The sequence below is a fragment of the Ixodes scapularis genome, unplaced genomic scaffold (genome assembly GCF_016920785.2).
Source record: "Ixodes scapularis isolate PalLabHiFi unplaced genomic scaffold, ASM1692078v2 PGA_scaffold7__128_contigs__length_106722199, whole genome shotgun sequence".
Lineage (NCBI taxonomy): Eukaryota > Metazoa > Arthropoda > Arachnida > Ixodida > Ixodidae > Ixodes > Ixodes scapularis.
Window position 1 is genome coordinate 69,492,882 of NW_024609882.1, and position 13,924 is coordinate 69,506,805.

The following is a 13,924-nucleotide window of genomic DNA, read 5'->3' on the forward strand; positions in this document are numbered from 1 at the left end:
TCGACAAAGGTTTCCGGTGTTAATTCGCGTCTGGCCTAGCGCGTCCGGCTCGATCAAAGCTTCCCTGGTACACGAAAGCGCCGCGTCTCTGTGCTTTCGCACGCTTGAACACCGATCAAGAATCAACACCGAATGGATGTGCTATGCGAGTGCAATGTGCGTGAAGCCGTATGTGCCTCTGAAGCAGCGTTTTACTTTACTCTGGCGACTGTAATTGTAACTTGCAGCACTCGCGGTCCAGAAACTAGCTCCATTCAGAGTTTAGTGGCGCCGGAAGAGGCGGGAAGGTGCGTCTTTCTTCGTCGCTAGACGGTTTACAAAATGCCGCGCACAACAGCTCCTCATCACTGATCAGTGTTGGCTTATTATCAACCTACTCTATTGCGCTTCACGTCTGAGCGCGGCTCGCCGAATTGTGTTTGGTCAACAGATTGTACACGACCGTATGGCCCGCGCTTCAAAAATTTTCATTATTGCCGTCTTGCAGTTTTGCCTTCGAAAGTCCTCCTTGCTCCACAGCGTTGCTCTATTTGTGCTGTTATGTGATCCATTAGAGTAGATCTGGAACATAGCCATGGCTAATAGCGCATAAGAGCAACCGTACAGATCGTTTTGCCCCTTTATTGATGGCAACTCGATGGAACAACTGGATCATTCGTAACTCCGTGGCCGAGATATGATGCAAGGACATCTGCGCGCGAAAGACCTTCAAAACTTTGCTGCGGCACTGATTCTTGTTCGGTATCCAAGCGTGCGATGGGACAGAGACGCAGCACTTCGGCGTGCCAAGGAAGCTTTGATCAGACCGCGAGACCGGCGAATTTTGCTTTCGACGAGTTGTGACTTATTCCCATTGCACTGCGCGTCCGTAAAATGTTCCACGTGTTCTCAACGGCAAGTCTCACGGCTTACACAGCGTTGTAAAGAATTTGTTCGGCGAATGACGACGAGCGAGTAGAAATCGTGTCTTCAGCACGCTGCAACCAGCCTCCGCAACGCTCCACCAACGCGATTTTCGGACATGCAAGATGGCCGTCCGGTGGCCGCACTCGCGGAGCGGGGATGCGCGATCCAGCAATTGTCATAGAGATTAGTGGCATTCATCGCCTTTGGGTGTCTGTTATCGTCGATTAAACCAATCACGCCCACTGCATGCTGCGCCTTTCTTGGCTTTCTTCTGTGTGTGATTGATTGAACCGGTGATCGAAAACCAAAAAACGAGAACGAGCGCCGAGTCGACACATTATTAGCGCTGTATGATTAGCTCTATCGAATCATAGCATCGCTTGCGTTCGGACGTAAAGTGAAACTCAGTTTAGCGTCACGGCGTTGAAACCCGCGGCAACTGTAGGATCAGTACACAGAGTGACTGAATGGCTGAACCGATGTCTACTGTCTCTACCTTCCGCGCTAAGCTACAGCCACAATCCTCCTGCAACGTAAAAAAATGCGATGTTAATTCAGTCATATTCTTTGAGGCGTGACTGCGGTCACGCCTCAAAGATGCTCGAAGCACGTTTTTCTGCGTACATACGTAAGTATCTAACAAGTCTGCAGACAGTTTTTATACGACCAATGTGAAAGTGCCGTGATACGAGGGAGACACAGGCCTTAGATATTGTGTGCAGATCATTCTCTGTATGTTGAATAAGAAATGAGAGGACGATATTATTTTTGTTTTGGAAACCTTCCCCGGAACACATCACCACTACCTCTATCGCAAAACATGCAACAATAAAAGCAAAATCCATCAGTGAATTCTTAGGAAATCGGTTAGAATGACCCTTAATAAACGCCGCACACGCGCCCCTTTGGGAATAACTAACGCTGACTCCTTGACTTTTCTGTTTTGGTTTTCTCTTTTGGCGTTCTCGATTGCTTCCTTTATATCTAGCTGCCTCTTTTTTGGAGTAGTTACGGGGTCAATGTTAGCGTTTCACAATGGAGGATGTGTGTGGCGTTTCTCAACGGTCATGCTAACGGGTTCCCCTAGGAATCCACCAATGGATCTTCGCGTACTACGTTTCACTACTTTTTTGTACTCTGCCTGTCAGAGTAGGTCAGTGCCCTTGGGTACGGTCATCCAAATCACTCGTGGAAAGAACTACATCCATACCAGTCGTGGAAGGAAGCACATCCGTATCAGTCGTGGAGGGAACCGCATCCATTCTTTTAACTACTCCCACACTTTACAACCCACGCACTGCTACTACGGAAACCCAGAGCGAAGAACGACCTGCGACGGCAGAGCGGCAACTGAACACGGCCGCATTCCACTGCGCCGCGGCGCGTCCCCGTCCCTGGCTCCGCGCCCTGCTGTGCGCGTGACTTTGACGAAAACGAAAGGGTTCGTTTTGACGAAAACCCGGTTGTGCCTGTCAGTTTGTCAGCGCACGGGAGATAGGGAGAGGTTGACGCGTGCTGAAGTCAGCGCTTCGGACCAATGGAAGCGCCGCACGCGTCACCCTCTCCCTCTTCCTCTCTCCCTGCCGCTTGCAAACGGTCGACACCGCCGTCTTTTTGTCAAGACGAGCGTTCTAATACTACCGCGTTAAAAAAAACTAAGCACTCTAGTCGGACATCCATTTCAGCTAAGGCATCACGTCTTCTTTAGCTCAGTGGAGATGTTCAAGGCGGCGATTGCCACTCTTAAAGTCCGGGATGCTGTTAAAATATCAATGCTTACGTGTAATGCGGGGGTGGATATCCCTGGGCAACGCAAGGCAGATCAACGTGGCTCCCGACCGTAGTCTTGAGTTCGGGGAAATTGAGGGCCATTTTTACATGCGTCATGGCGTGGGCATCTGCAAAGAAACAAATATTTTTAAGGAAATTTCTTCAGACATTCTACCAAATAGGCGCGCAGCCACACAGTTTGAGACAGTCATACTTAGGCCCTTGACCTCTTAACCCGAGATCATACTGCTAACACATCGTACCGAAGAGTCTTTAGACGTTGGCTGAAGCACGGCACTTCCTTGTATGACAGTCCTGCATCGTTGGTAATGTGAGAACTTCCCTTGCCATGTACTAAACTCACCTATATATGAGCCAAACATTCTGCGAGCGTGCTTCAAGCGCGTTCGCCAACAATTTAGTCATCATGTCAGCAGCAAACACCGTGTCTCTTGCATGATGCATGAGTAGTGTGACCACGTACGACCTTAGAGTCATAAGAGGGTTCAGATAATGATGATTGTACCGAGTTTGAGTGAACAAAATAGGGACCAGTTTTTCGGGCCAAATAACTAAAACGAAATGCGGAATGGTAAAACTTTGACGAAATGTTACACAAGGGGTGGGGATGGAATCTGAAAGTTTCACGAACATGGCCTTGCCTGAATCAAAGAAATCAAAGTGAAAGGCAAGATTTCTTAATGGGTAGACGTTTTTAACAATTCCTTCGGTAAAAAAAAAAAAACTCCCAATGATAAAAACAATATTTTTTTCCTTCTTGCTTATTTGCAGTAAATGCCACAGGTGTTAACACAATCGCTTTTTGTTTGGACAAATTCATGCTAAACTGGACGCTTTGGATGATAAAAATATTTATTTTTATTTCTGTTTTTATTTAGGTAACGCCCTATTCTAAAACTTTTCTTTTGTGTCCCTATTGGTAGCACCACATTCTGAAGGAATGTGGCGCTAGCGATACGTATACGAAAGAAAGCTTCTGGCTGAAATGTGTAGTTTCCTTTATGGATGCCGGAAATGTGGTTTTCAATTTCTCGATCAAACTCGGTACATCAAAACTGGGGGCGTCGTAGATCGGCGTGGCAGACCCGATTCGGCCAAATAATGGTAAAGAATTAGCGTTTTATGTTTGTATGCGGCAATGACTGGTTCGTCAAACACAAAGATATGAATCGAGCCAAAATTGATTAATTAAATTTTCGTACTAAACAAATTTGCAACCTGTGTTTCCCAAGTCCGCGTTTGTTAAACGCAGGAAGAATTCACCCATAGCTCGTACTTTTATTTCCGACATACTAGTTTCTTTACCCAATATTATGTTTGGAGTTTCGTTTGCAGGATTATAGGGTGTATAGTGAATCGCCTTTTCGAATAAATATATCGGTATCGGGTGCTCTCGTTGGCAGTTTCAAGCATGCTTGGAAGCCTCCTAGAATAGCTGTATCTAGGCTGCAAAGACAATGTTCTAAAATTGTAACTATTGTGTAATTTGTTTATCCGTTCTTCAAAGCGAACGAATATATCCAGGTGGCTGGAAGGCAGGGCACGGTGGTGTTATGACTAAATTTTCATGAGGTACCCAAAGAGGCTAACGCATTTTAACAATCGGGCTTTGTTTTTTAGCATGCTCTTACTTTCTCTAAACTAAAAATATTTATATTATAAAAAAAAAAAATCACGACATCAAAATATATATGGGTGATTTCATCTCAACTCAGGCACGGATTTAGGGTCGAATTTTTAATTTTGACGAAAAAAATATATGTTTTGGGGCAATTCCTATAATAAAAGAAGACGCAAACGGTTATTTCGTCGGATTTTTTGTTCTCAAGTTATGGACCGTTGAAGCGGTCAAGGTGGAAATTGAGGTTTTTCCAGCCTATCGGAGGTGCCATATTTCACTCCATCCCTTTTCCGTACTTTTTACGCTACATCAATATAACTTTTCGGGAACACTCTAGACATAGGCTTCTTCATGCTAATTAAGCGTCTAGGTCATAACATTCTTAATGGTTTTGTTTTTATTTGTCAAACCGCCTCTCTGTGACGATATTTGACGAAGTTCGGCAAGCTGTGCTGTGTGACCTAATCAACATATTTCTATGATCTTTATATCACCGTAAAGCACCAATTATGCTCTTTCTTTTGAGTATAATTTCAATATTTTGCCACAAGTATATAATGCGCTACATGTGCCTGAAAAACGAATATTTCGAAAACTAGCAAGTTTGGAGTCGATTTTCTAAAAAAACCCACTTTTTATTTTTTTCATTTTTTATTCACAGTTAGTTAATATAGTAGTCTATCAGGAACTACCAACAGAAATTGTAATATATTGTTTGTATGGCCGCTATTAAGACTCGAACCTCGTGCTATGAGCGTTTTGAACGGGACTTCGCACAGACGCTCTGCTGAGCAGAATTTTGGCCTATATAAGGTTTTTTATTTATCGTTAGCAGTCACCTAATATCCAACCACAAACATTTAAAAATTTTTGAGTAGCGCTCTTAAAAAAAGTTACTTAGAAGTCCGTATTCACAAGTGCGAGCGCATCTTTTTCTCCCAATACGGGGGAATGCAGATCGTTAGAGAAGTCCTCTGAGGCCTTTTGATTTCGGCTCCGAAATTTTACAGATGCCACCTCAGTCAGGCGGCGTGTCTAGAATACTTTATCTTGAACATCACGGGGCTAACGCCTCTATCTTCGTCGGGGTCCTGGAGCCTCTAAGGATTATGCCTTTGGATGCGACCGACACGGAAACCCTGAATGTCGGGAGAACAGGCGTTTCGAGGTTAGAGTTTACGTCGCAAGCCCCCCTCTGTCTCTCCAAGCTCCCTCCTCGTCCTTCTAACACAACCATGCCACTAATCCGCGGGCACTAAAAGAGACGCCGCTGCTGCGTGGCATTCAGATTACGCGCGAGGCGGACAGCGAATGTTTAAGTATGGATCGACGGGAAGATTGGGGACCCAAAGGAAGCCGAATCTTCGCACGTCGTCTAACTGATAATAGCCTTCTCGGTCCCTTTCTGGCTCTTTACTTGAATTCCTAAGCCACGGCGGAAAGCTGGTACTCATTCTACCTCCGTGCTGTCTGAGCTAGATGAACTTAAAACTGCTCCTGCTTTCAGAAAGCCAGAAGTGTTCGTTACTGCCATGGCTAATACATTATTTAGTTCAGACCGGAAAGTGTGCACCGACTATTCAATGAGACACAAGATAATAGTGTTTTACGGACGCCATTTTCGTCAAGTCTCGGAGCTAAACCTAAGTTTTCTTAAACAAGTTCTACCGGCTGAGGACGCCCAGCGCGTGAGCCCTGGAGATGTTCTGTGCAATAACTGCTACACAATGTTCTTGGGTCAGATTGAAGAACATAAGCAAGGACAGGAAATGTTGTCATCAAGCTCATCGTCATCATCCCTGAAACCAGCGGACAGATCATTCGTTGACGAGGAAGCCCTGGTCCAAGGAGTGTCTGAAGCAATTGATGCTGCCGAAGTAAGTGTGACACCACTTAAACTCCCTTCTAGCGTGACCCCACGAAGTCGCACCGGCTATGTTAAGCGAAAAAAATCCGAGATAACCGCGGACTTCAAAAAGAAAGTTGGTCGTAAACTAAGTGACGTGTACGGAGAACCTACGGGCACAGACAAAAAAGATACATGCTCCTCGTGCTCCGACTGGGTCAGCAATTTACGAGCAGCCTACGCCAAGAGCGCGTCGCAGCTATAGAACGCTACCGCCTCTTAACTCTCTTTCCATTTAACCTCAAAAAGAAAGATATCCTGAAAGCAATTCCTGAAGTGACGAAGCATGCTTTGGACCAATCAAGAAAGCTGGAAAAAAAAATGGGGGTCTGGGCGTCACCTGACCCATACCAAGGACATACTCTCAACGAAAACGATGTCGCTCTTGCGTTGACTTACTACACATCAGATGCGAAAGACTGCTCAAGACAAAGCCCGAACAAGAAGGATGTCGTAAAGCTTTTTATTGATGGTCAAGAAGTCTTCGTCACGAAGCGATTTATGACGAGATCTATTAGGGAAACCTACAAGGAATTCAAGGCGGCCAATCCCGAGTCAAAAATGGGCCTAACAAAATTTTATTCTCTTCGGCCCAAGTGGGTTAAGAAACACCCTGTACATGAAACGTGTGTGTGTGTATGCTGCGCCAACTTCATACTCTGTCTGACATCTCTGTCAAATGCGGCGGGGAAGACCATGACCTTTGAAGACGTCCAGAAAATTTTTCTTTGTGAAAATCCTTCCCAAAACTGCTTCTTGCTGAGGTGTGAAGCCTGTTCGAACCGGAAGGAGATATCCCTCGAGATGCTAGGGATGAGCGCTGAAGATGAACTGGAGTTGGCACTGTGGGAATCTGGTGGCGAGTTGGTGAAAAAACATTTGGAGGCCACTGCTTTTCTTAACGAACTCAACAAGTGGACGAAGAAATACATACCCCGCTTTTATATTCGGAGCGCACAACAGAGAGCAATATGGCTTGAAAAAGCAAATGTGAAGCCACGTGTCGTAGTCCTCCACTTTGATTTCGCAGAAAACTGGAGTATTGTGCTCCAACGTGCAGTGCAGGGATACCACTGGAAAACCAAGATGGTGACAATCTTCACCTGCGTTGCGACGACCACGAAGGGAACACTAAGTTTTGACGTCGTGAGTGACGATACCTGTCATGATTCTGCACACGCGCTCTTTGCGCTCACAATGATTGAAGACAGACTCGAGGAACTCTTGCCCGTTTTTTTGGAGCTAATCTATGTTTCGGACGGCGCTTCAAGCCATTTAAAAAATCGGCACCAATTACACGAATTTCAGAAGTTGTCAGCAGGTGGATATACTCGGCGTCAGGGCACGGCAAAATCGCGTGCGATGGAGTGGGTAGTGTGCTGAAGCATCATGCGTCATTGCATAACTTGAAAACAACTGAGCTGAGCTCCATAACTAACGCGCGTACGTTCGTTGAAGCTCTCGGCCAGAAAATCAACGGGATAACGCTTCTCTTCATCGACCAAGAGGAGCTGTCCCGTTATCGGGAGCTTAAAAGGAAGGGGTAAGAGAAGGTAACTCCATCGAAAGGCATCCAATCTTCTCATGTGTGGAGCAAAGCAATGGGGGAAGTGTGGTCCTAGAAAGAGTTTACCAAACCCCAGAATATACAGAGCTAAATGGTGGGACCGTGAAAAGGCCGGACCGTTTCAACAGTGCGTTCATCCTTGTCCCCCTGTGAGTGCGCGCTGTGTAATCAGACGACGCGCCATAGACTTTGACACTGAACTGACTCCAATTCGGACAAAGCGAAAACTGGCTCAGAATCGCATCAACCTATTGTCTCGAAATGTGCTACGTCGAAAGATGACTCCCTATCCCAGGTGCCTATCACTGCTTTTGTGTGAGCAGCGCCGTGTAGTATTGAAAAGGTACTGCGTCGTCTATCCGTAAACCAGACGGAATTTGGCGGTGTTCAATTCGTTTAAAATTTTATATTTGTATTAACTTTGAGTGTATTTTATGTTAATTAGGAGTATATGAGACATTTGGTTAACACATTTTGATATATTTTATGAAATGAACATGTTTAGCCTACAACATGAAATATTACTTCCCATCTCTGGTTACGTGTCGCATCTTGAGCTTAAAATTCCGAACTTTATATGTAATTTTCATATTCTCTTATGTCAAACAGATATGCAGTGCATATACATATGTGTGATTTAGTATCTGACGCTTAGGAAGTACGGTCTATTTTGTGCCATACGGGCTTATTCGTAAAATAATGAGCATTTCGTGGCGTGTAAGGACGAGCATTTCGTGGCGTGTAAGGCTTCAAATGCGTTAGTAATGTGTTTAGGTTTCATTTCTATTTGCAGTGATTCATGCCAGGTTACTTAGACTTTTCCCTCGTGACTTAAGTTTGTCCGTGAGTTGAGATGTTACGTACTTCTCCGTCAATACATAAGGCGAAGCTCACACACCTTTCAAATCACCCCAGTGCCAAGTAAATAAATATTGTAAGGATAAATATTGTTACTTCACTTGCTTTTACGCTCAGATATTGTGGTAAATACTAACATTAAATAGAAAACTTTACATTGGCCAAAATTCTGCTCAGCAAAGCGCCTGTGCGAAGTCCCATTCAAAACGCTCATAGCACGAGATTCGAGTCTTAATAGAGGCCATACAAACAATATATTACAATTTTTGTTGGTAGTTCCTGATAGACTACTATATTAACTAACTGTGAATAAAAAATGAAAAAAATAAAAAAGTGGGTTTTTTTAGAAAATCGACTCCAAACTTGCTAGTTTTTCGAAATATTCGTTTTTCGGGCACATGTAGCGCATTATATGCTTGTGTCAAAATATTGAAATCATACTCAAAAGAAAGAGCATAATTGGTGCTTTACGGTGATATAAAGATCATAAAAATATATTGATTAGGTGACAGCACAGCTTGCTGAACTTCGTCAAATATCGTCACAGAGAGGCGGTTTGACAAAGAAAAAAAAAATCATTAAGAATGTTATGACCTAGACGCTTAATTAGCATGACAAAGCCTATGTCTAGAGTGTTCCCAAAAAGTTATATTGATGTAGCGTAAAAAGTACGGAAAAGGGATGGAGTGAAATATGGCACCTCCGATAGGCTGGAAAAACCTCAATTTCCACCTTGACCGCTTCAACGGTCCATAACTTGAGAACGAAAAATTCGACGAAATAACCGTTTGCGTCTTCTTTTATTATGGGAATTGACCCAAGACATATATTTTTTTCGTCAAAATTAAAAATTCGACCCTAAATCCGTGCCTGAGTTGACATGAAATCACCCATATATATTTTTGTTTTTGCGTTTCTAATGGCCGCGGACGTTTATAGCAGAAAGATTTGCGAGTCGAGAAGACAGTCTAAAAACACGGAGTATGTCACAATTTTCATACTCCTGAAATAGTGCGAGAGTGAGCTTCCTCTTTGTCTATTTCATACAATCAAAATTTTTGTTAGAGACAAGTTTTCTTGCTCGAAGAGTGGACGTCGTGGGCAAAAGTTTCCGGACCACGGGGGCGGTGACTGATACGCATTGCTGCGCCCTCTAGTGGTGCGGCACTTGCTGTCGAGACCGGCGTTTGGCACATGCGGGTCCTTTCATACTCGCAGGGATGCCGAATCTTTCGTTTCCGGCACCCGCGCTGCGATTATCGATAAGTTGCCTTTTGGCGCCGCTTCGAAAGAATCCGCGCCAAGCTGCGCACGAGATGAGAGCTAAAATAAAAAGCCAAGCTTGCCGGCTGGCCTGACTGGCCGCGCCTGTAGTGGGCGAGGCGGATTCGCCGATTTCGCAAGCATACACCTCGAGGTTATTTACTTTGCTCGATAACGAGGGACATGATGACCGATTACCGCGCAACGGTTTCAACGAGAATGTTAACATGAAATGCGCTCAAAAATAGAACACGCATGCTCATTGAAATTCACCTGGCGCCGATCATATTGCGGAATGATTAAAAATGACAAGAGCCGAGTCGCTTAGGCTTTCGGGCGCGAAATAATCGTTTCCTTTGAGTTTCGTGAAAGAGCTAGAGTTGGAAATTATACTCATGAAAGACAAAGTGGTGTTTTGGTTGTTGAGAGCCATTCTTGAGCACCAAAGGCCCGTAGCACGTCCGGTACTCCCGGGATGGCAATAATACCTAATTCACATTGGTGGTTGAAGGCAACCGTGAGGCGGTTCACGCGCATTTGATGACGAAAACGAGTGAACCCGCTTCGCGGTTACGATTCAAACTTCAGTGTGATAGCAGCGTAGCAGAAGAGTGGGAGCCTCTCCGTGCACGACCTGAGCTACCGGCGTTCCTGTGTGAGTGCCTGCAGTGACGCATGCAGCAAGTCATTGCATGTGAACGGTATTTTTACCGGTCATTCGACAGTTCACTTGCAGAAGTCAGATAGCGGCAGCATATGCTCCCTATACTATGTTTTCATGTGAGTAAGGAAAGTACAGATTAGGGGTCGGAGTCTGGCAAATATAGTGGCCGCAAAAGCGGCACGCGGCGCCGCGTTAGCTTGCCACGTAGGCGAATCCTTCTCTATCACTGATTGACAGGCGCGGCCAGCCAGGTCAGCCGGCCAGCGCGCCTTCTTAGAACGGATCTCTGCCGCAATTTGGCGGCTTTGAGCGGGTGCTTCCGAAGTGCCGCCACGCGGCAAGGACGGCTGCCAGAAATGATAGAATTTACATCGCTGCGAGTAAGGAACGACGCGCAGACGCCAAGCGCCGGTCACGACAGCAGGCGCCGCACCGTCAGAGCGCGCAGCAAGGCATACCGGACCAGAGCCGTTTATTGAGAGAGTTGGGCCATACATTGGTTTGAATAGGCGAGCATCTCGGGGCCAACCACAGGCCGCGAAACAGCTCCTAGCGGTGGTCGTGTGCTCTAAATGTGTGACACGGCTAATTTAAGTCGTTTTAGCCATAGAGCTATTATAATGTACGCTAGAGGTTCAACTGGCGCTAGTGTCTATGCGACTTCCGGGAGGCAAATTGAAGCAGACAGCAACCAGTCTACTTTTGCGGTGCTCCTGTGCATTCCTATGGGAAAACGCGCACACATTTTGTCTCTTCGCCGGAAGATAACATGAATAACTTTTGTGATTTCGGTTGTACCGTGTAGTATGTACCTTTATTAATATTGTGAAAGTGTAATTGCTTTAGTTACAGCATTTTTTTTTCCACTGAACGATGTCAAACTTCGCTGTATTTCAGGCCCAAACCTCTGTTTCAAGGAAGGCATGTGAAAACGAGCGACGATTCTATGCAAAGTAACGATCGAAAGGAATGTAGAGTGTGTTCATGGTTAGTTAACATTCCGGTGGCGCTTATATATTGTTAATATGCCCGTCCTGTCATTATATGAAAATGACTCCGTCATGCGCATCTTTACGATAGGTTAAAAAAAAAACACATTCGAATGTAAAAAAATAAAGTATATGGGCTACACAAGGTGTGTATTTTTATTATTTCCTATGTCTGGCAGTTTTTATCGGGCACCCGTTTTCTGGCTTCTCTCTATTTGCAAAGATTTAGAGCCTCCGGGTGATGATTTGAACCCAGAACTAGCATCTTCGCACAGATTGATGAGCCGAAAAAATAAAGCAGTACTTATTTATTGGAAATTGGACTATATTACGTGGCTTTCAGTTTATTTTGATCGTCTGCATGCACAAGGAGTCACTTATCCAGTGTTACTGCGTAATTCTCGCCGTATCTCTTAGTTTTCCAGATGTCTTTCGTTCGTTTGGCACGTATATCCTCCATGCTGGAAAGCGCCGACGCCGTGTTCGCGCTAACAGTGTCCGACAGTGCACATAAATACATGTACGAAGTCGTTTTAGCACCGCTTCTCATACTACGAATTTAAAATAAAAACGCCGTAACTGACCAATTATTTCGTTCGCCTGACTGAGAAATGTTGCAATGTGCCTAATACGCACGAACTATTCGTGATATTTGCTCTTATAATCGAGCGCTGAGAGAAAGTGCACTCGCTTTTTCCCATAGAAATGCATTACCGTAAGTCAATTTCGGACTGGTTGCTGTCTGCTTCAATTTGCAGCAGCACACTAGCGCCACTTGAACCTCTAGCGTACATTATAATAACTCTATGGTTTTAGCGTCGCTAGAGTGAAAAGGTTTATCTCTCGGTGACAAAATACTTTGTGCATGTGAGGTTTTAGTCACGCCAATATTGAAGTGTAGGATGAACGAACGTGCGCTCCAAACCAGGGCCGACTTGCTATAAACGGCGTCTCAGCTGAGACGGGGAAAGCAAGAGCTGCCGAAGCCAGCGCACGAGCCGAGCGGGACTCTGCGTCTCAAGATGCTCGCGTGCTTCACCCTTTGCACTGTTTTCTTTCAGCCAGTTTCAGGACGCTGTTCTAGCAACTAGCAAGCCGGCAAAAACGTCAGCAGTGCAGACAAAGGCAGGGAAGGGGCACGAGCGCGTGGCTTTGGAAAGTGCCTCCTATGCGCGAGTTCTCGTAAAACAAAAGCGTTTTGCTGAGCTAGGCTCACGCTCCTGTACCTTTGTCTTCACTGCAGACATTTGTGAGATGGAGTAGAGAGGCCGAGATTGAACGCTTCTGTTTCACGCTTTAAATGGCGTTTGCAATATTGTGACGTCGCGGTCTCCTGATTGGTCGACGCTGTGTCACAAATTTAGTTTACGCTCTAAGCGTGGGGGAATATTCGGCGCTGGCGGCGGCCTTTGCACCGCCTATTGGCCAAACTCTCCCAATTCACGGCTCTGCACCGGACACCGCTTCCGTGGTCCGGAAACGTTTTGTCCTCGACTGTACTATCGGGGAAAAATGAAATGCGAACAGAGGAGCGCGTGGCTCGCGGTACAGGCTGCGCCGCCTGGAAATGAACCTAGGGGCGAGGGTGCGTGGCCTACTTCGATGTGTTCACGCCCCTCTATTGGCGCTCCCGCAGCTTCGGCAATGCGCCTCTCAGTGCGCTGAAAGCTGTCACCGCTATCTCTGCCTGCTCGGCGAGTGCGGCGAGCTTCTTTGCACCGCACGCGCTGAGCCAGCAAAGATAGCGGTGATAGCTTTCAGCGCACTAAGAGGCGCACTGCTGAAGTTTGGGGAGCGCAGAGGGAGGGGCGTGAACATGTCGGAGTAGGCCACGCACCCTCGCTCCTAGGCTCACTTCCAGGCGGCGCAGCCTGTGCCGCGAGCCACGCGCTCCTCTGTTCGCATTTCATTTTTCCCCGATAGTACCTGCGTCTCTCATGGGCGCCACTTTTTTCAGCTATCAAAGTTGAGGCTGGCATCTGGCATGCCCCAGCGAAATAATCGCGATTACTTTCTGTTACTCGGTATCTTTTGCAGTCTTACAGAAATCTCAGTTACACAGAACATTTCCTGTAATAAACAACCGTCATATTTCGAACGCTTAAGTCAGAATTGAAACCCGAGCGCCTCGATAGAAAAGTAACAACAATCGGCTCAAAATATTCATAACAAATATGAAGGGGCGAAGAAAACAAAATAATACGACGTAAAAAAGAAAAGAAAAAGATTTTGGTGTTTTTATTTGGGTCACTCGCTCAAGCGCGTGTATTAGTGTTTTACACAATTTTGAGGCATTTCAGCACGAATAAAATGTTGGACAGAACCCTATAGGCCACGTGACGTGGCGCTGTATTTGTGA

At 45.7% G+C, this 13,924-nt stretch overlaps 1 protein-coding gene across 1 annotated transcript in view; it reads right to left on the minus strand.

Annotated features, from left to right (window-relative positions):
• LOC8043631 (Down syndrome cell adhesion molecule-like protein Dscam2) overlaps positions 1-13,924 on the minus strand; it is a 183,498-nt gene that overhangs the window by 136,770 nt on the left and 32,804 nt on the right. Inside the window, exon 4 of the mRNA XM_040501709.2 lies at positions 2,687-2,804. Coding sequence (XP_040357643.2) covers positions 2,687-2,804 — 118 coding nt within the window. The remainder of the gene's footprint in view (positions 1-2,686; positions 2,805-13,924) is intronic.